The sequence below is a fragment of the Falco cherrug genome, chromosome 7, assembly GCF_023634085.1.
Source record: "Falco cherrug isolate bFalChe1 chromosome 7, bFalChe1.pri, whole genome shotgun sequence".
NCBI classification, from domain to species: Eukaryota; Metazoa; Chordata; class Aves; order Falconiformes; family Falconidae; genus Falco; species Falco cherrug.
The window spans coordinates 45,878,784-45,898,801 of NC_073703.1; the positions used below are offsets into that span (position 1 = coordinate 45,878,784).

General features: G+C 41.3%; 1 protein-coding gene across 3 annotated transcripts in view; it reads right to left on the reverse strand.

Annotated features, from left to right (window-relative positions):
* Positions 1-19,103, reverse strand: part of ALKBH3 (alkB homolog 3, alpha-ketoglutarate dependent dioxygenase) — a 31,611-nt gene extending 12,508 nt beyond the window's left edge. Inside the window, exons 1-8 of one of the 3 annotated variants that reach the window (XR_008733195.1) lie at positions 18,989-19,103; positions 17,445-17,557; positions 16,293-16,327; positions 15,297-15,344; positions 13,650-13,753; positions 12,356-12,444; positions 8,984-9,193; positions 316-414 (exon numbers count right to left, since the gene is read on the reverse strand). Coding sequence is in view for 2 of the 3 variants with exons in the window: in XM_055716399.1 (XP_055572374.1) it covers positions 316-414; positions 8,984-9,193; positions 12,356-12,444; positions 13,650-13,753; positions 15,297-15,344; positions 16,293-16,327; positions 17,445-17,557; positions 18,989-19,058 (768 nt within the window). In the remaining variant the exon portion in view is untranslated. Of the gene's footprint in view, positions 1-315; positions 415-8,983; positions 9,194-12,355; positions 12,445-13,649; positions 13,754-15,296; positions 15,345-16,292; positions 16,328-17,444; positions 17,558-18,837; positions 18,859-18,988 lie in introns of those variants that run through there. The other 2 variants (XM_055716399.1, XM_055716400.1) reach the window with 2 other exon arrangements.
* Positions 19,104-20,018: the final 915 nt, after the last annotated feature.

Below are 20,018 nucleotides of genomic sequence, written 5' to 3' on the forward strand. Positions count from 1 at the left end.
AAATTAAGTTGCAACTTTTTTATATTCCAAGTTTCTAAATTGATTTTGCTCTTTCAGCTGCAGGCTGCAACCTTCATGGCTGAACTAAATGAGGAACATCTGAGCTGATACTGATTACATCACTTAGCACTTGAAAGAAAACCCATCGTTTCTGTGGGTGCTTTGAAATTCTGAGGCAGAAAGCAGTATTAATGCTCTGGGAAACAATTGTGTCACTGGAAGCAGAATGTCCCATACCTTTATGGGAGTGCCTCTTGCATAGTTAGAAAACTGCATTGCAGCAAAGCATGCAAACAGTGCCAAGGAGTTCCTTACCTGCCAGTCCTCCTGGGTAGCTCCTTCCATCACCAGCAGAGTCCCATGATCAAGTGGCATTCTTAGTCTTTCTACGTAAGTATAGTCTCCATTCTCTTCCTAAAAAGAAACATTATAGACACTGAAGAAGCAGGCATGTGCATATGGTAGAAAACCAGTCCTCTATAGCAGAGCTTAAAAAGCTGTGAGGGGAGAGAAGGAGAGGAAGCCCTTACAAGATCTACCTAAATCTCTCTGTTACCGTATTTCACAAAGAGCTCAGGAGCCAAGCATTTTAAGGATGAAAGAAGCCACTGCGTCTCACTGCTGGTACAAGACAGGCAAAATTCAGCCAGTTCCTACAACTAATGCAAAATACTGGAGCAAGGCTGCAAACCTTTTGGAAACATCCACTCTTGAAATAAACCGTTCTGTGTGGAGACGTTCTGCAACAGCCACCCTGATTCCAGCAGTTAACTACTCCACCAAAAATACACATCTTCTTTTTATTATGAATTTGTCTTGTTTTGGACATTACATGTCAGTATAGTACTATTTGCTGGATGAAGAACTCTTCCTATCCAAAAAAACCCTCATTTTCCTATAGACCTTGTAAAACAAACTGTCTTAAACTTTATCATCACTAAACAAAACAGACTGCTACACTAGAAGACAGATAATTTGCAAACTTTTGTTAAACCTTCAGAATATGCACAACTTTTTTAAAGCACAAATACAACAAATGGACACAGTAGCATCACAGTATTAGTCTCACACATGCCACATCAGTGGGCGTAGCAACTCTATTGCTTTGCACTATCCCTTCCAGTTTTAAAGTAGACTAATACAGTACTAAGCCAAATTGCTTGGAGAAGTCTATTATGCCAACACAGCTTTCTTTGTCAGTCATGACAGTAACCTCCTCATGAAATCATATTATATGTGACACGAACTATTTTCCAGAATGCCACATGGGCAGGTATTATAATGCTCTATGTACTCCTTTAATACTTCCTGATTTCAGCCTTCAACAGCTACAGAAAAAATCGCTGCAAGCCTTAACAACTTCCATTTAACATCCTGCCTACTTAATGTTGGCACTTTGATTATTTCATTAATATTGAAATGTGAATAGAAAAGCCAGGATATCCCTAAATACAGAACAGCAGTATGTATCTTGCCTTTTATAGATCTCTACTGCCAGCTTTGCAAGCTGTCTAGAAAGAGTGGAAAGCAACTCTCTGAAATAAGGAATTCAGGAAAATTTCAGATAGGAAATCACCTGCAAAATACAGCAATTATTTTAGAGAGAAGGGGAGTTAAGAGAAATGTTTTAATATGTGTTGAAAGGGAGGGGACTCAAGAGATCCTTTATTTTTACGTTATAGAAAGTCATAGATAGCTTGAAAGTGTAAAGTGGATAATAAATGTCCTCCTCTGGAAAAAAAAAAAGAGTATGACAGGTTCTCAGTCCCCACAAAGTACAAGTGCAGGATTAACCTTGTTCTGAGTATACTGCGTACAACAAACAGCCTGAATGCGTGTTTGTTATTGCACCACTGCCTCCAGAAGCAGAGATTATTGGTGGTTTTTTTCCAAAGAGATCACCAAATCATTTATTTGTTCTTGAAAGAAATGCTGGAAATACACAATTACTACAAAGAGATGAGAAAAAAATAATTAGGCCAGCTCTGAGGTTCTAAAGCACGACAGTGTTCCTGTAAGGGGCCATATGCCATTGACAGTTGCTGAACAAATGCTTCAGGTTTTTTATTTTTTAATTACTTAGGCACTACTTTTTCTTCCAGTCTCTTATAATGGTTCATGGACTCCTAAAATCACACTTGCTGAGTGTTTAGGAGCAGGCAATGCTCAGTTACTTCATACCCAGCTTAAGGCAGCAATTACTCCAGACTCAACAAAACCTGTTACTACCAGAGTGGCATTTGTCACATCTGTCATCTAAAATGACGTTGTACTGGGGTTGGGATGATGAGAAAAAAAAAAGAAAAAAAGAGGTATGAGAGTTCACCACTTATGCCACTTGTAACAGAAGCAGATCACAAAGAAGCTGGAAATAATGCAGGACAGCCGAGACTGGGAAAAAGGAATTATCACAGTAAAATTTAATCCAGCTTGAGGTGCAGGTATAGTTACCTTACACTGACTAAAGCTCCACATTTCTGAAACAGAAACAAAGATCCCCAGGCTTCAACTGAGTTAATTCAGGAAAACTAACAAGGCTCTGCACAGACTCAACAGACGAAAACATTAATGGGCCATAAAAAGGCAGACATAGCCTTTGGAGAGCCATTAAAGACCCAACAGCTCTCACTCAACACATTTTAATGCTTTTACAAAAACTCACATTTTCAAAAACCCCAACTTAACTTCCTTGAAACTTAATTGTGCAGTGGCCCAACTTGATGCAGGTTTGTCTTTTTTAAAGTTCATAGCTTGCTGAAAAGCTCAACATAATGAGGTAAAGTATCAACCACCAGGAAAATTATGTCCTGGACTTAAAGCAAAGTTTGATTTTCAGAAGAACAACTGGAAGCGTGTGTGTGTGTGTATAAAGAAGATGCAGACAGAAGGAAGACTGCAAATCCCCTAAAATGCAAAGGAGCTTGGTTAGGATCAAATAAATTCCCAATAATAAAAAGCATCACTTGATGTAATTAACTACTTATTTACAGCATTGACACTTTCTGTTCATGTCTGGGACTAGAAGTTGTAGTAGTACAGAATGTTATTCAATCCTGCTGGTGCAACTGGCAGCACTGGCTGGCAATTCTGGATTTCTGCATTTCTTGGGGGTACCTAAGGACCCAAGGCTGTGCCAGTGGTTGGTTAATTAAGCTCACTAAACCTCTGGAATCAGGGAGTGCTGAAGTCATTCAGAATCATTTGTAGCATGTATTCTTTGCAAGGAAAAAGCAAGACATACTTTTAAGCTTCTATAATTACTAGTCATTTATCTTGCTCTATTAAAAGTAAGGTGTAATGACAGAACTTCAGAGGAAACAAGGAAAAAATTTCAAGAATAGGTATCATAAACATGACTGCTGATGAAAAGCAGAGCAATACCATTGCTCTGCTGTTTTCTGTTTCTCAGGTTTACATCATTTTACTTTATGCACGGACAACAGTGGACTTATGTTTATCTCTTGCTCATCCTGATTAAAAAGGAATTCTTCTAAGACAAATTATTTAGGAGAAAACATCCTTTTAGCTTAGAAAAGTCAGTACGTAAAAGTAGCCGTTACTTTCCACTTCAAATGGGACAACTCTGAGCTTAGTTTTACTTAGAAAAAGAGATTTTTAAGTCAATTGGTTTTGCAGAGGCGGCAAAGTTAAGACAAAACGTTTTTACTGTCTTACATGTTGTTACTAACACTGTCCCACAAAGCTCGTTTCAGAACTTTTATCTCTAGAGCTGATGTTAGACATTCAGAAAACTCAGTTAAGTTTCACAGGTCAAGAAGTTTATGAAGGAAATTTATTCTTGACATCTACGGAGGAAAAGACTTTTTAAAAATACTGATAATAACCATGCAAAGAAATGCATTAGGTAACTTCTATACGGCCACTTCATAACTCTATGTATGTATTACAAAACTAGCTACTTCCAAAAACAGGTCTAGTAAAGCAACTGTTCTACTTCTTAGCATATTAGAATTTTCATAATCTTCAGTTGCACACTTAATACAATCTAAGCTGTACACTGTCCAAGTACACTGGCTAAAACATTTTTTTATCCTTAATTCAAGTAACTACAGTTAATAAGTGATGAACGCTCAGTGTGAAGTGATGGGAAGTTCTGCATATAAAATCTACAAGTATTCCTCACTCCATCAAGGTTTTTTTCTTAAAATGGTATCAAAATCAAAAAGGTAAGAAAGAAAGAAGATCTAGTATAAATCTATATAAATCACCTAAGTTTGCTTCTTAAATCTCAGGCAAGTTTATTAAGATAGTAGTACAAAATGGATTCTGGATAGGGTGGATGCACTTTCTATTATAAGGAAAAGTAAATGGAAACATCCTGCAGAAGAATGTTTAAATAATAATGCAGTTATACATGCAAACGATGCAAAATTATTGTCAAAGGTTAAAGTCAGCAGCCTTCATGGAGAATGCTGGCTTCTAGTCTTCTGCACTATCTGTTTATTACCGAAAGAATTATCCTTACAAAACCTCTGATCTTGCATTTTTCAGACTTCCATCTTGCTTGTATCCCTCTTTTCCAGTTTAGTCCTCTATCACCAGCTGTGGAAACGCTCTCCTCCACAACAGCGTGGTTTTATCTGTCAATAGTTCTGCATTTTTACCTGTTTATTCTCACTACTTCTGACAACATCCTCACTGCAGCTCTATTCTTTACAGATTCAGTAGGAATGAATATCGGTTATATTGCCCCTTCCTCACATAACCCACTTGCCAGCCTGCACAGAACTATCTTTAAATGCCCCCATCAGTCTTTCTCCAGCTGTCCTAGCAGACTGCAAGTGAAGTATCTCTAAAGCACTCGCATCTTCCTCTCTGCTTCTCTACAGCTGCTCAAGTCCTGCCAATACTGGTGGACAACACCTCCTCCTCTGCAGCCACTGCTGTCTGCAAGTCTCCTTCGTGCCAGTCTAAAAGTCCAACCCTCCTTGTCCTGATCCAAGCCTGTTTTCTAGTGTGCTCCATATCTTCCCACGTTCTTCTTCAGTTAGGCCTGTTAGGACATGAAGGGTTATTTTTTCAAAAGTACTAGGAGATCTTTAACTTCTGCTAGAACAGCTACTCAAGGACAAAAGAGAAGGATCATGTTTTAGTGCTTCATTTGAAGGACAGACCCACGTGAAGGCTAATTCTGAGAACACCATGAACATCCTGCTATTATCTAACACACGTGTGAAGTTCTCTCCCTTCCCCAGTACCCACCAGTTCCCTTGGTTACTGATGAAAGAGCAACCTGACAGCTGGCTTTCCAACTCCTTCAAAAGATCACACGGCAATTTGTTGGACAACTACACCCAACTGGTCCTTATGGCACCCAGACCACTGCTACAGAGCACGTCCCATGGGGATGTGGGAGCTCAGTGGGACATTAAATGTCCTTGAACTAACATTTCACATTCAGCTTCCAGAAAGACCCAATGAGATAATCTGGCATCGTCATCACTGAGTTGAGCAGTGATAAGCAGCACAAAAAATGGTAGTGACACTGTACCAGAAAGACCCATCTACCACAGTGAAATAAATTAGTCTAGGACAATTAAGTCATGCATGAGCAGGGGGCTTGAGGCTGTGTGGAGAACAGGAGGAGGTCACGGTGGGGCAGTGGTGACAGTTATGCTGTGGGCAAGCACGAGAGGACTTGACTAAACCAACAGATTGTGTGTGAACCGTGTACGAGTCACCACTCTAAACCAAAGCATTCATCTCATGGCTTTGGTGTAGACAGGAGCCACAATGATGGGGGGCAACAAGGAGGCTTAAACAAGGTTTAAGTAGTTTACTAGAACTAGAAGTAGAAAATAAAAGAAATTAGATCACTGTAGACTGAACTACCAAGTAGGCATCAAAAACCCCTAGAAACCATTTAAAGCAAAGGCAAAATATCAGTTACAACCACACAACTGGTCCAAATAAACAGTAAAAGGCAGTATTTAGAAGAAAGAATGCTTAAAAACTCCAGTAGGTTAAGTAAAACAGTTTCTGGTGGCATGTTAATTTCCATGAAAAGTCTCCTTAATTCCAGTGGAAAATTTACTCCTGAAATTATTTGTAGCTTTTCTACATGCCGTGGGCTGAAATCTGAGTAAGAATTATTTCTACTTATCCACAAGGGATACTTGTTGATGCAGATTCAAATAGGCTACACATGTCTCTACACTCCTTTACCATTTATTATATGATGAACACTTACTCATCAAGTACAGTACTCGCCAAGAAGAAAAACAGAGGACTGAACTTTTCCTTCTCCTCACCTTAGAACAATTTTCAACGGAAAAAAACCAAACAAAACATTTGCACCTAAATAACTTTTTTTTTTCCACTTTTTGTCAAGGGAAAATACAGAGAAAGGATAAAAAGATTTCCTTTTGTGACGGTTTCAGAGCGGCCTATATAAATGCCACCCAATTCCTGAGACAAAGGTCAACATTCACACAAATATGCAAAAAAAAATATCCAATCCACCAACATTACTGGTCATTTTTGCAGTTAAGAGAAACAGGATTTTATTCCCTAATAAGTTCATCCACATTTCAAGATATAATACGGAAAATACTTGTGCAGATACTAACAGGAACTGAAGGCTCTGAGGGTTCTGATCTAGTATTCCTTCAACAGCCATTGTTATTTCTTCAATAACCATCTTGTAAGATGTTACCTGACTTGCAGTACATACTGTTTTGTACCCAGCACATGATCACACACAGGCAACCACTTCAGGTTTTTTTCTACTACCATTTATCTGTAGTGAGCTTTTACCATAGTATTTCTCATCTTGTATTTTCATTACACCTTTCCATCTTTCAGCTCAAAACAGTTAAAAGCACTTACAAGAACAGAGGGAAGTCAAGGTCTTTGAAACTCTAGAATGTGAAATACTAGAATGTTGGCTCACAAAGAGGTTTAATTTTGGGAGGAAAAAGATTTTCTTTCTCTTTTGCTCCTCACTGAAATCTAACTCTGGAAAACCCCATGTACTGGTGATACTGGCAGATTACAAACCAGGGAGAGGCTGAATGCCTGTGATGACTTAAACTGAATCCCTTTTCCCTAGACTACATTCCTCTTCCTGTAACTTGCTTTTGAACAAAACTTCAAATATCTACAATCAACTTTAACTTTCTCTTAATGAAAGAGAGAATGCTGTATTACAATAGAGTATGAAAATTACTTCTTTGGTGATACAGCCTGAAAGGTTGTAATTTCCATCAGAGCCTCTTGTAACTCCCATTTGGCAAAGCATCTAGTGTCATAGGATGCTCTCAGAAAATTGCAGGCTTTGGGAATGTGCAAAGAATGCATAATGTGTGCCATATAATTATTAAGTACAAGTCCCTTAGGCACAGGACACAGTTAATAGCAACTTATTCAAAGATCACTCTGCACATGGGGATCATACTTTAGAAACAGGTATGTCACACTGGCAAAAGGAATACCCTTCATAGGTAGCAAGACTCAGCTAGTCAGAAGTACCAGGTCAGAGGCACTGAAGAAAAGAAATGAGGAGAGCTTGAGGGATACATCTATAGAAAATCATCCATCTCAGGAAGAAAAGGAAAGAAATCGTGCAGCAGAGACCAAAGACGGTGGCCAATTTTGAGTGGCACAAGCTGCATTTCCCCCTTTGCTCACAGTGGGTGTCTTTTCAGAAAATAGCAAACAGAAGACAGACATCTTGCTCAAGAACTGGGTCTGATTTTGAAGAGGGAAACTGCAAAGTTTATACTGAAATGTAAGTGGCCTTGATTCTGATCCATCAAAGAGGAACACATAACACTTCTAGAAATTAATCCAAGCAGCGTTTACAGCCTCCCAGAGGAATGAATTTTCCAGCTGACATTTTGTTATCATCACAGCATCAAAGATACTTACTCATGCTATGTCCACTGATATAATGCACTGCTTATGTGATCTCATGCTCAGGGACCAGGAGTAAACTCACTTCAGACAACAAAGAATTTACAAATTAGAGAACTGGTGAAAAATATAAATTATTTCTTTTCTGGTTAAAAATTCTGACCTTTGCTGTTCATGACTAGGTGACCCAAGGTGACTCTTGATGGGCAGCCTTCAGTATGCCAGCATACAGTTTTCTAACAGGCTGATAATCATCACCTTTGCTTTCTGCATTACTTGCTCAGAATAAATAGCAACGTAAGCAGACAGCAAACTTCTTCCCGAAGTCCTCAAAGACTACACACACAGAAAAGGCATCTGAGGCAGGATACTCTACAACGAGGCCTGCATCCTCAACATAGGAATGTGCGATTCCTTTACTTGGGTAAATACAAATTACAAAATTTAAGTTGTCTTGTAAACACAGCATTTTATCTAGAAAGAGTATTAACTACTGATTCACCAGTTCCCAAAAGGATGTTCCACACATGTCTCCTTATCAAAGTAAAGATCTCTGTTTAGTCTGTGCAGTATGATGTGACAGTTCGGTATTTTATGGAACAGAAACGATCTCCCTCCCTATGTTCACTGTCCCTCAATCGCAACACACACAAGTCAAAATGCAAACATTATTAAAAGGCTTTTTACTTAGAAGAGCAGTCAGAGCTACTCTTCATCCCACACACACTATGAGTTACACAATGTTTGCCCGAGTTTAAGAAAATGGTATCAATTCTTTGGTTCATTTACACAGTGAAAGTCCCCTTCCATCATCACTTATTTCATTGTAAATAATGGGAAATGCCCTTGTTTGGGCAGCAGAGTGCCCAGGTTGTAATTTCACTGCAGCACTACACTGTTGCACATTATTAGCATGGTCCCTTTCCCACCCTCAAGACATCATGTCCCATGTGACAAGACTTCCTGATCCCTATGCTTACTCCACGGAACTTTACAAGTTGTGCTTTCATTAACTACATGCTTTTAGTAATTAAGTTCTCTAAACAGGTGGAAAACACTAAACATATTAGTAACTATAGGACTCTCTCAATGTGGTATGAACACTCACAGGGGAGGGTTTCTTCCTCATCTCAAAGGTCCGGGTAGCACCAAAGCTGAGCGAGGCAATGACGGGATTTTTTCCCAGCGATGGTTCATCATCACTGTGCCAGTCTACACTATCCTTCTCATTTCGGTAGAGGTTGCAGAGAAGAGAGTTGAAAGTGTAGCCAGTGAACTCTTCAATCCGCTCCTTTAGCATGGTCAGCAGAGGATGCCACTGTCATCAGCACAGCAGGCGTAGGGTAAATACAATGGAATCGGGACAGCAGCAAATAATGTAAGACACAAAGGCAAAACTACTAAGAAACAAAATACACTGCACTTTTAATTGCAATAAACTTGAAGTCAAATAAATGCCTCTGAAAAAATCTGACTATATTTTTAGGAAAGCTGAGGAATGGGCTTTATGTGAAATATGCATGTCACTTATTGCTCAATACTAAATCATCTCTTAAAATTATGAAGCCAACCTGCCCTGCCTTTCCCACTAATGCATCCAGCCACCCCAATTAACTGAAAGGTGAGGAAGCAGAGTAAAATCTGCTTGAACCGACCACGGATAAACATTGGGAATTCTTAACTAAGACAAAAAGTGTGCAGCTTCTCCCATGCATAGCTGGTCAAGCTAGAGGCGTTTAACACAGGAGTCTGATAACATCTGAGTTACGTGGCCACTGCTGGCAGGCACAGCGCATCCAGAAAGTTGCGATCAGTGACTAAATGACACCCTCTCAATCATCTGCAGCTGTTGACGCGGAACAAGAGACAACAGTTTGCCTAACGCTGTCACAGTATGGCCCTCTGTCCCTGCTCTTAGTACAACTTATTGAGCCCAACTCATCACCTCTTCGGGTTTGGACTTCAACATTGTAACTTCTCAGTGGTTGTAAAACCAGTGTCACAGGCCCTGGATTTCATCCTTCCCTTAGCTAACACCTTGCTGAGCCCCACAGCCCATGACAGCTCCATTACAAATCAGCCCGGTGAATCATTATTTAATGTTACAAACTTACATCATGACTTTCATCTGTCAGAGTACTTTTAAGTACTACACAAGTATATATAAAACAAAGCCGCAGCAACATAGGCCAGAATTTTTGCCCATTATATAATCAGAAACACAGATCGGGAGAGGATAAAGAACTGATTCCAAACCTCCCAGTGTATCCCTGGCAGAAGGATGAACAGACAGCAGAAATTATTTCCTAGTATCCACCACTATCCACTGAGTCTGCAGCACCTTCTTTCTAGGCTTACCTATGTTTAAAGGGTTTTTAACCTATTGGCTACCCTGCAGGAGCCTCAACATACCATCAATTAGGGGTATTTCTAGCTAAGTCACCCCTTTGATGACTAAGCATCATATCAATAATTAATTATACAGAAACAGCCGACAGCTGTGGGACATGTAGGGAAACCAGTAACACCACTCAAAAAAAGCTATAGCTTGTAATTGAGCAGCCTGACAGCACAGTGTGCGCAGGACATATACTGCAATGGCAAAGAGTCCCAACAAGAACTACTGAAAGCACTTTCCAGTGACCAACTGGGATGGATTCCTTAAATTCCTATCACAAAAGTATTTATTACTAAAAATGTTACCATATGGTGAATTTTACAGTTCAGTGGAAACTCCATTACAAACCTGCAGCAGTAGAAATAATTTTACTGAAACATTACTGTGTCACCAGCTACATCACTGCTTACAAAGAAACATTTTTCTAATACCAAAATTCATTTAGGCACGAGCACTGGATTATACCTAGCAGGCCTGCAATCACACCCAGTCTTACCAAACAAAAAAGGAGAGGCACAAAGCTAATTACTTCTACAGATCAAGTGTTCAAGGTAGATATAATTGGTTTTGTTCAAGCTGTGCCCTAAATTACATTTTACTTTGGATATTTTTGTGATATAAATCCTATTCTACAGATAAGGACTGTGCTCTTTACACCATTCACTGCTTCTTCCAAGGCTGCAGGAGCTCCCACTTACAAAGCCGAGTGAAATGTCTGAGTGTCCGTGTGCAGGCTACCCGTGTATCTGCCTATGGGCAGTTCCCAGCCAGTGGCAGGGCTGGCTCGCAGCTATGCAACATTTGCCAGCGCATCTCACTTTCTGCTGGAGTTTCTTTCTCTCAGTAAAAAGGAGAATTATTCAGGGATGAAAGACAGGATCAGCATGCATACTGAATTAGGCCTTATACCTCTTGGATGAGAGAAACAAGCCAACGGTCCAATGAGTGCTAACTCTGAACTTTATGCAAGCTGAACTGAAACTGAATTCAGGGTATATAGGCTCTATCCAACCTCTGAGCAGCAATGGCTTCCACAAGTGTCAATTCTGAACTGGATTTAAATCATTAGGGTACAGCAGAATGATTTTGCAGGGGCACTTCCGATTCCTAAAGCCATTCAGCTTGCAGAAAAAGTCCATTTAAAATAACTTTCCACAGATGGGTACCAAAAAAAAATGCCTGTGTTTCCACCACAAATTCCACAGGTTATGAAATTTTTAAACTATGGTATTTTTGAGACTACAAAATCTTCACAACTCATCTCATTAAAAACACCTTTCCACTTTTCCCAAACTGAGCTTTAGGAGGCACTCCCTTTGGCAGCAGTTCTGGGACTTGGGACACTTCTCCCTCATGCTGCCCAGCCTTCAACAGTCACAATTTAGGTTCAGAACACTGCAGCCTACTGCCATGGAAATGTCAAACAAAGCAAGACCAAGGGACAGGCCAACGGGACAACAGGCTGGAAGACAGAGAGAGCAAATGAACATGAACAAAATATCAACAAGTCACTCAGAAGGTTTTGATCCCTTCCAAAATAGCACGGGAAATTGCATAGTACAATCTGGAGTTGCTGAGCAGGCAGGTTGCGTGTATGCATTTCATAGCATGCACATAGAAACCAACAATATGCTTAAATTCTCATTTAAGCAGTACTGAATCTAAGTGTTTCTGCAAGTAACTATTTCAGTAATTGATATTACTGTATCTTTACAACAAATAACTCAGTATGACTGAGTACACCACAATCTCCCAGATAAAGATGCATAGATTAAGTAACACGTAATGATTCAGTTTTGTTCAAAGCTAGAGTGACCCAAAAGCAGGACTTCAAACTCTGCAGTGATAATTTTCTTTTGCCAATGTTTAGCAACTAAATCATGCTCCTCTCCTTCAATCCACTCATAATGCTTGTTCTATAAAGTTGTCCACACTCCACTAGAACTTGCTGCTGATCACAAATGAAATGCTGATAGATACTCTATCATAAAAACAGAGGATAGACAGAATTCTTGTCCCTCAATCTCTGCAAAGGATTTCTCTGTAGATGGTAATAAAAGAAAACTGTAAACACATACATACATTTGGGTTTGGCTGCATTGTTATCCTGGAGTATGTGTAAGGAAGTTCTCCATACCAGGAGGTAAGCCTTGGTTCCTCAAAAGAGACTCCTATAACCAGGAAAAACAGGAAAACTTTCTCAGTTGCCTTATCAAAGAGCTTGAAAATGGAAAGATGATGCAATTCTGCCAAAAAACTTAATTAAAAAGGGACTGCCTGCACACCTAAAGTTAAAAGCAGCCCCTTAAAATCCTCAACCTTACATAATGAACTCAAGTAAAGGAATGAGATTATTCAAAAGCAGGCTTGTGTCTGCAAAAGGAATTACCTTGTCAAAATCCTGGAACCACATCAATTTTCTCATCCCTATGCCAGACAGGGCAGGGACTGGACAAATTAAAGATAGCAGAATGAAACTAAAATTTTATTTCTAATTCTGGCTTTCTTTATATTCTCCTGGTTCCAGTGCCCAATACACTGGCATAAGTTGCAAGATGAATCCACTGGTAAGGATGAAGTGGCAAGGGCTGCAACATCAGTGGGACATTACAGAAGAGGAACATAGCAAGGCTGCACAAGTAATACTTTGTCAAATATGCGTGTGCTCTGAGGTGTAATACAAACATCAAGTTAAAATTACTTTCAGCTTCTTAAAAGACTACCTTGGTAGCTATTTCGCATACTTGACAGGTAACATTCTCCATTCTACAGTACCTTTATTGCAAGCCAATAAACACATTTTCCAGCCCTGTCCAGTAACTACTTCAATATATTATCTTACATCCGTTCCGGACTGAAAGGGGAACTAGCTAGAACAGCTGCCCCTTAGTGAACAAATCCAGAATAGCAGCCTCTTTATTTACTGCATACTGGAAGTAATAAGCAAAGAAAAGGGAAAAGAAACATGCTCTGCTAGGATTTTAAGTGAGAGGCAAAAAATATTCCTGGTGACAGAAACCTCAAAGAACACAGTTTTTGCAGCATCATTGGGAGACAGCATGAAGGGATGGGGCACAGGATTAATCTAAAAAAGGAGTGGGAAAAAGAACGGCAGATGACAGAGGAGACAGTAAAATTCAAAGATTTTTAAGACAAGAAATTTTCATTTGGAAAAAATCTCATTTAATTGGCAATAGGAACATGGTGATAGATGGAAAAATAAGCAGCAGTACTCTTCAAATAAGCAAGGAAAACCTGGAAGGGAATGTAAAGGAGTGGTAATGTGTAAAATGAAAACCAGTGGTAAACAATGCATAAATTTTGGTATGGAAGTAACCAGGGAATGACCTGAAAAGTTGGTCTACACACTCCTTACCCTGTCTGATGTGAGTTCGCTGACCCCAGGGTATGTCTTGGAGGAGTTGTTCAAACATCCAGTCTGCTTGTTCTGAGTCAATAAAGCCAGGAATCAAATGAATCCTAAGGAAGAAAAAGATAAAAGATGGAAGGAATATACACTTCTATATAGGCTTTGATAAAATATTTAATTTCCAGGATTTCCAAAGGGAGCTAAGAATGACTGTAATGCATCAGACCAAAAGTCGAAACCCAGCATCCTCTTTCTGACCACAGCCAAAAGCGGGTGAGAAGGAAAGAACAGAAAGCAGCTGGAGCTCCTGATGAGTCTTCCTCTCACCAAACACGTCTAATTGCTTTTCAAAACCTATAAAAATATATGACACCTACAATATACTACAAGTCCCATAATCAGCCATATACTGTGAGAAAAACGGCATCCTTCTGCTTGTTATTAACTTCACATCTGATAAACTAGAGAGCCCTGATTATGGTACTACAATCAACATAAGTAAATAATTGCCCTTTATTCACCCTCTCCATGCCACTCAGAATTTGATAGCCCTTTATCACTACTGCCATCCTATCCTCTCTTCTCCACGCACAAGAACCCTAGAGTATTTAACCCCTCCTATTTTTACATTTTCATATGTACATTTCATATTTTGACCGTACTAACAGCAGCATTCGCAAATTCCAGCCACTGTGGTGGACTACAGAATAGGAATGCTGTTCACAAGAGTTTACTCTCGCAAGTGTGAGAAGTGCTTCAAAGACATCATAATAAGATTATGCAGTAAAAGTACTAAAAGAGATGCAAAATCTGATTATTAACTTTTCAGAAATTTATATATTCCAGCAACATATTATGAAAACAAACTCCAGAAAATGACAGAATAACCTAGCTGGCTGTGTATCTTTTCTCTTTCCGGCTGGTCAAAGCTTTTACTGTTCAAATTGGTATAAAAATTTACCAAGACGAAAGCTTTGAAATAAATGCACAGAAAGTTACTATATCTGTGGCATTTTTTCACTATTAATAAAATCTAGCAAATTCAGAAGAAAAGTATTAATATTGATATTGCAACTAAGTCAGCAAGGTAAAATAAAATGCATTTTAATTAGTAGGACTCACAAAAAAAGTAGGTTTTGTTTTGAAGTGTCCGGAAGCTGAAATAATTAAGGTATAGCATGTAAGCAAAAGGGACAACCCTCAAGTTATGAAATCTGCCTGAAGTTAAATGCTTTTATAAGACTGATTTAAAACAAGTCCAATTTACAGCTAAAAGTCTTTGGTAGCTCTTAACTGTACAACATAGACATGCACTTGCTAACACAAGAATACTGATCCAAATTTCAAGTAGCAACTTACTCTGGATTGTGACACAAATGGACACAGCCCCTCTCCTTATCCCAGACAAGAACACTAGCGGCAGTATGCACTAGATGTTAAGAGGTTCATTTTTCTTCTCTTCAGTGCTGCTCAGAACTGTGTAAACCTCTGCTACCTGATACTCAAAGTATTTCCAGAAGAACTCCAGACAGAGGATGCACAGGAAGGGCACTATGCACCTGCTAGAGTCAAAACACTCTACAGAGAGCAGACTTCAGAAAGCTGAGTATCACTGCGTTGTTCTGCAATAAGAAAGAAGTTCCATCCACTTACCTAGAAACGCCAGTTGGTGCTTTGCTAAGCTCATACACACCAGGCTTGCTGAGGATGTAGAAAGAAAACAGCGATCAGATGGACAAACAAGGAATTATCTTACACTGAGCAGCATGGACTAGAATTACTGTAAACCTGGCCTAGGGCGAGTTTTCTTTAAAAAAGAAAGGAAGATTAAGAAAGGGAAGCAATACTGTTCTGGAGATAGTCAGAGTAAGGCAGCAAGGGTGTTGCAGAAGCAAATGAGTTTTTGTGTACTTCCTGCCTCTCCTTTCACCAAAGGCTCAATATTCAGTTTTAGGGCTCTGGAGAGAAGTAGACAAGGGACATTCACAGAATCCAAAGGAGACAACCACACAAGACTGTACCTTGACCACTGTGTTTGCATTTACAGGCGCACTGAATAAGTAAATTCTACCAAGATAACCAAACTGAAGCAAAATTAATTTTCAAAATCTGTAACTTCACCATTCACCACTACACCTCGACACACTTTATGCCAAAGTTATTCTGAGAACATCCCCATTTCAACACAAAGGGTAAGTGATCTACAAATACCTAGCTTCACTATGACACACACTAGCAGCTACTTTTCCAAACCTTCAAAGGAATGCTTCAATGCTGCTTGAGTTGCCAAACCAGCTATACTCCTGGATAACAGTAATTTCCAGCATAGAACAGGAACTGTTCTAGGAAAACGTACGTTGCTAACCAAGGAAGACATATTTGAAATTCTGTTCATCCAGAATGTCCAATTGTTTGTTCTTCCTGGCTTATACAGCTACACCAAAGCTATAAAAAATAGTTAACACAGACTTGAACTTTCCTGATTAGAAATTCAGGATGAAAGGCCTGAAAGTCTGTATTTTCCAATACTCATTTCTTCCAAAAGCATGGCAGTTTTAAGCGGAGAAGGAACTCTTTTAGAGCAGATTCCCACTGACCAACAAGACAGAAAACCCACACAAAAGACAGTTAAGTCAGCAATATACTCACTCTATCACACCTGCTTCAGGAACTTTGCGCTCCACCTGAAAGGTAACAAGATGATACATCATTAATATTAAACACTTATGTACCTGACATGCTCTAGTCAAACAGAACTAACTGCCATCTCTAGTGTCTCTATATAGCTGCATATTGATATATCAGTGAGAAAAACATACTTCTGGACAACTGGGTAAGCAGTAACAACCCATCCACTCTCTCCATGCTTCAGAAACACTCAGAGCTACCACTTCAGGTGTTTTTTAACAATCAACTGCCCCCTAAAGGGCATTCATTCCTAAATTAATTGGGTTATAACAATACTTGTTACTTATCAACTGCAACCAAAAAAATTCTTCTCCTTACATTTGGAGACATTACATTGTTAAAACAAACAAACAAAAAAAAAACAAACCAAAAACAAAACCAAAAAAACCTCCAAGCACAGTAGTTTAATCCAGCCTAGATTATCATTCTGGTGGCCTCAGGGATTTATCCTTCTCCGAGCTCAGTGGAGTGCTGAAAAGCAAGGAGGTACTGAGTTGAGCTAGCAAGAGGATCAAAATATAGTACTATATAGCTACCAGGGCTCTGCCACAGAGAAAAGAGAATCTCCTCAGACCATCTCCAATCCTTCCAAGCCAAAAAGACAACTTTTCAAACACTTACAAGTTAGAAATAAGTGTTCAAGACTTCTTTTTTTTTCCAAGCAAGGAACCGCCCTCCCATTGCACAGAGCACAATATTCTTCATTGTCTGACAAGACAAAGTCTATAATACAAATCCCATACTCTTCCTCTGTAACAAATAAAACAGCTATCCCAACTGTGGGAAAAAAACAGAGCTGAAATCATGCTTAGGACATTGCATCATTCTGAGTATCTAAGAGAGCATACTATTTTGGCTTTCTGAATAAAAGTAGTTATGAACAGGTACATAACCAATACTCAGAATCTGAAGCTAAGCAAAGGGACTGTAACTCTTTCTGTTTGCCATATATGCAAGACAGTTGCAAACTCTGCTTGGTAAAAGCCCAAAGTTCAGCTCAGCTGAGTTTTTAATTTGTTTTTAAACTTGAGACTATAATCTCAAAGTCTGATAATTTTCATCATCTGAAATTTAATAAAAATGAGATTCTGCTAGTTAGCCTGCAATTTTTACCTCTGATGGCTTTTCAAAAACAAATTGCTTTTGAGTGTGAGGCTGATCTTTCCCCATCCATGCCGGTCCAGTGTCTGCGGGGGCAAGATTGCTGGCCACAGATGCCTTAAGTGCTAAAGCAAAGAGAGAAAAAAAAAAAAAAAAAAAAAAAGAATCGCATGAAATAAATTCCACCATACAAAAAATACAGTTTGGAAGAACTCATGGAATCATTCTTTGAAGTATTCTCCTCTGCTTGGCAGAGACTCCAGGGAAGAGTTAAAATTGCACAGAAACTGGATTTTTTAAAAATATGTATTTATTATTCATAGACAACTGAAAACATCCTGTTATCAGAAAGGATGACATCTAGAACTTTCAATTCTACCACAAACACCTATCAGATGCCAACAGAAATTCTTCCAAACAACTAAACTATTTCCCTCTGCAGGTTGTTGGTTTTTTTTTTTACATAGAGAAAACCTCTTCTATTTCTCCGAAAAAAACACTTCTATTAAAACAAGGGGGAAAGCATGGAAGAGCAACCCAGGCATACCACTTCATGTGTTTAATTTGCACATGCAAACAGGCTTAGAAACAGGCCTGAAACAGAAAGGAATTAAGTCTTTACCTGTATAATTCAAAAGATGTTAAAAACATCCCTTTAGGAATAGGTGGAACGAAACGCACCTGTGACAGAAAACTTACAGGCTACATGCACAAGTCAAAATAACTGGATCATTTCATTCAGGAATTAAAAAAAAAAAAAATCAGCTTGCCTAGGATGCTCAGTCTGGAGAGAAATGGGAGCTTTACCGAGTATAGCAATCAGGCAAGCGAAACACAGGTGTTCTGACCATGTTCATAAACCAAACTGGTCCTTCTTGCAGGGTGGGAACCGCACACGGTGCCCTCCTGCCCTGCACTCTTTGCTTCAGGCGTTTGGTACAAAACAGGGATGTAAACTCCTGCCCTTTCAACTAGTGCTCTCTATTTTGCAATGATTTCAGTATAAAAAGATAAAAGAAGCCACACAATAGGCTTTACTCATAAAAGCAACTAATAGTTACTTCAGAAGTTAGCTCTGCCAAATTCTATCCATCACATTCAAGCTGCCCAGAGGTGGGAAGGGTACCTTGCTTCGGCATGCCCGCTACAAGTAACGCAGCTGTACACGTACGCTGCTGACCCGGCACCGTGTCCAAAACGGCTACAACACACCTGTGACTTGCGTAAAAGTTTTATTTTAAAAAGCGAGTTCGAACACCCGAGCTCCCCTTGCCTGGACACAGCGGGCCACCGCTGGTCACCGTGTCACACGGCGGGGCCGAGGCGGCGGGGCCTGGCAGCCCCGCCGCCCCCGGCCCCCGCGCCGCGCCAGCAGCCACCCTTCTCGCCGCAGTTCCCCGCGCACCGTCCGTGAGGGCGGCGAGGCCCCGGCCGCCTCAGCGCTCCCCTCCGCGGCCGGGCTCGCTCCGGCGCCGCACACCGCGGACGCGGCCGGGTTCGGGGCTCGCCCACGCCGGCCCCTCCGCAACGCCGCGGCCCGCAGAGAAGGGCCTTACCTGTGGGCCGCCCCGCCGGGGCGCCGGCCCAGCCGCCCTGCACACGGGCCCGCTGCCGCCTCCCCGCCATGCCACCGCCCCAGCGCCGGCCCGCCGCGCCGCAGGTTCCGCTTCCGCCCGCCGGGCTGGGCCTGCGCTGCCACCGCCGGTGCGCGCCTCCAGCGGCGGCACGGAGGGGCAGGGCGCTACCGGCCCGCGGGGGCAGCGGGAAGGGAAGGTCAGTGCGCGGGTCCGCTCGCCAGGAGGCCCTGAGCCACTGTGTCAGTTACGCGTACATTTCCCCCTGCGCGGGAAGCGGCGGTGCGGATGGGCAAAGTTACCGGCCATGAGGGAAACCAGAACCAGCGCCCGCCGCGGCGCCCGGCCCCAGCACGGAGCCTTGGCGGCAGCTCCCCCCCGCCCGCGGCCGGTGCTCACAGGCGCTGCTGCCCCCCGCAGCCCGGCGCCGCCCCGGGCACCCGGCACCTGCACCGGGGAGGCGAACGGAGCGGGCACGCTACTCATCCCCTGCCCCGAAGGGAGTGAAAACTGACCCCGCTCGCGGATGATCCTGCATCCGTGATCGGAGCAGGAGCTGTGAAGCGGCGGCAGAAGTAGCCCGAGGCACCCCGCCCCTCCCCTAGCACACGCCCGGGATGGGTCCGAGTACCTCGGCAGCCGGTGAGTACACATGGCCTCAGCTGCAGCGCGGGCAGGCGGTCAAAGCCAAAGTCAAGGCACTTCAGGTGAAACAGCGACTCCCTGCTGCAGTCTGGAAACACAAGACCCCGAGGCAGCACCAGAGGGACCACAGCCGAACCCCTGCCGCGGCGGCACTGGGTACCACACCATCCCCGCAGGCATCGCCTCCCCAGCACCTTCAGCAGCTAGAAAATCGTTATTTGGAAATAACTGTTTCTTATTAATAGCTTAATAGTTCTTCTAATGAAGTTTATTATGTGTTCCAGTGATTTTAAAATATCAGCACCGTAAAAATAGGTAACAGCCAGGAAAACAGATTAATAAAAGCTTTGGTTTGGGCACATAAAAG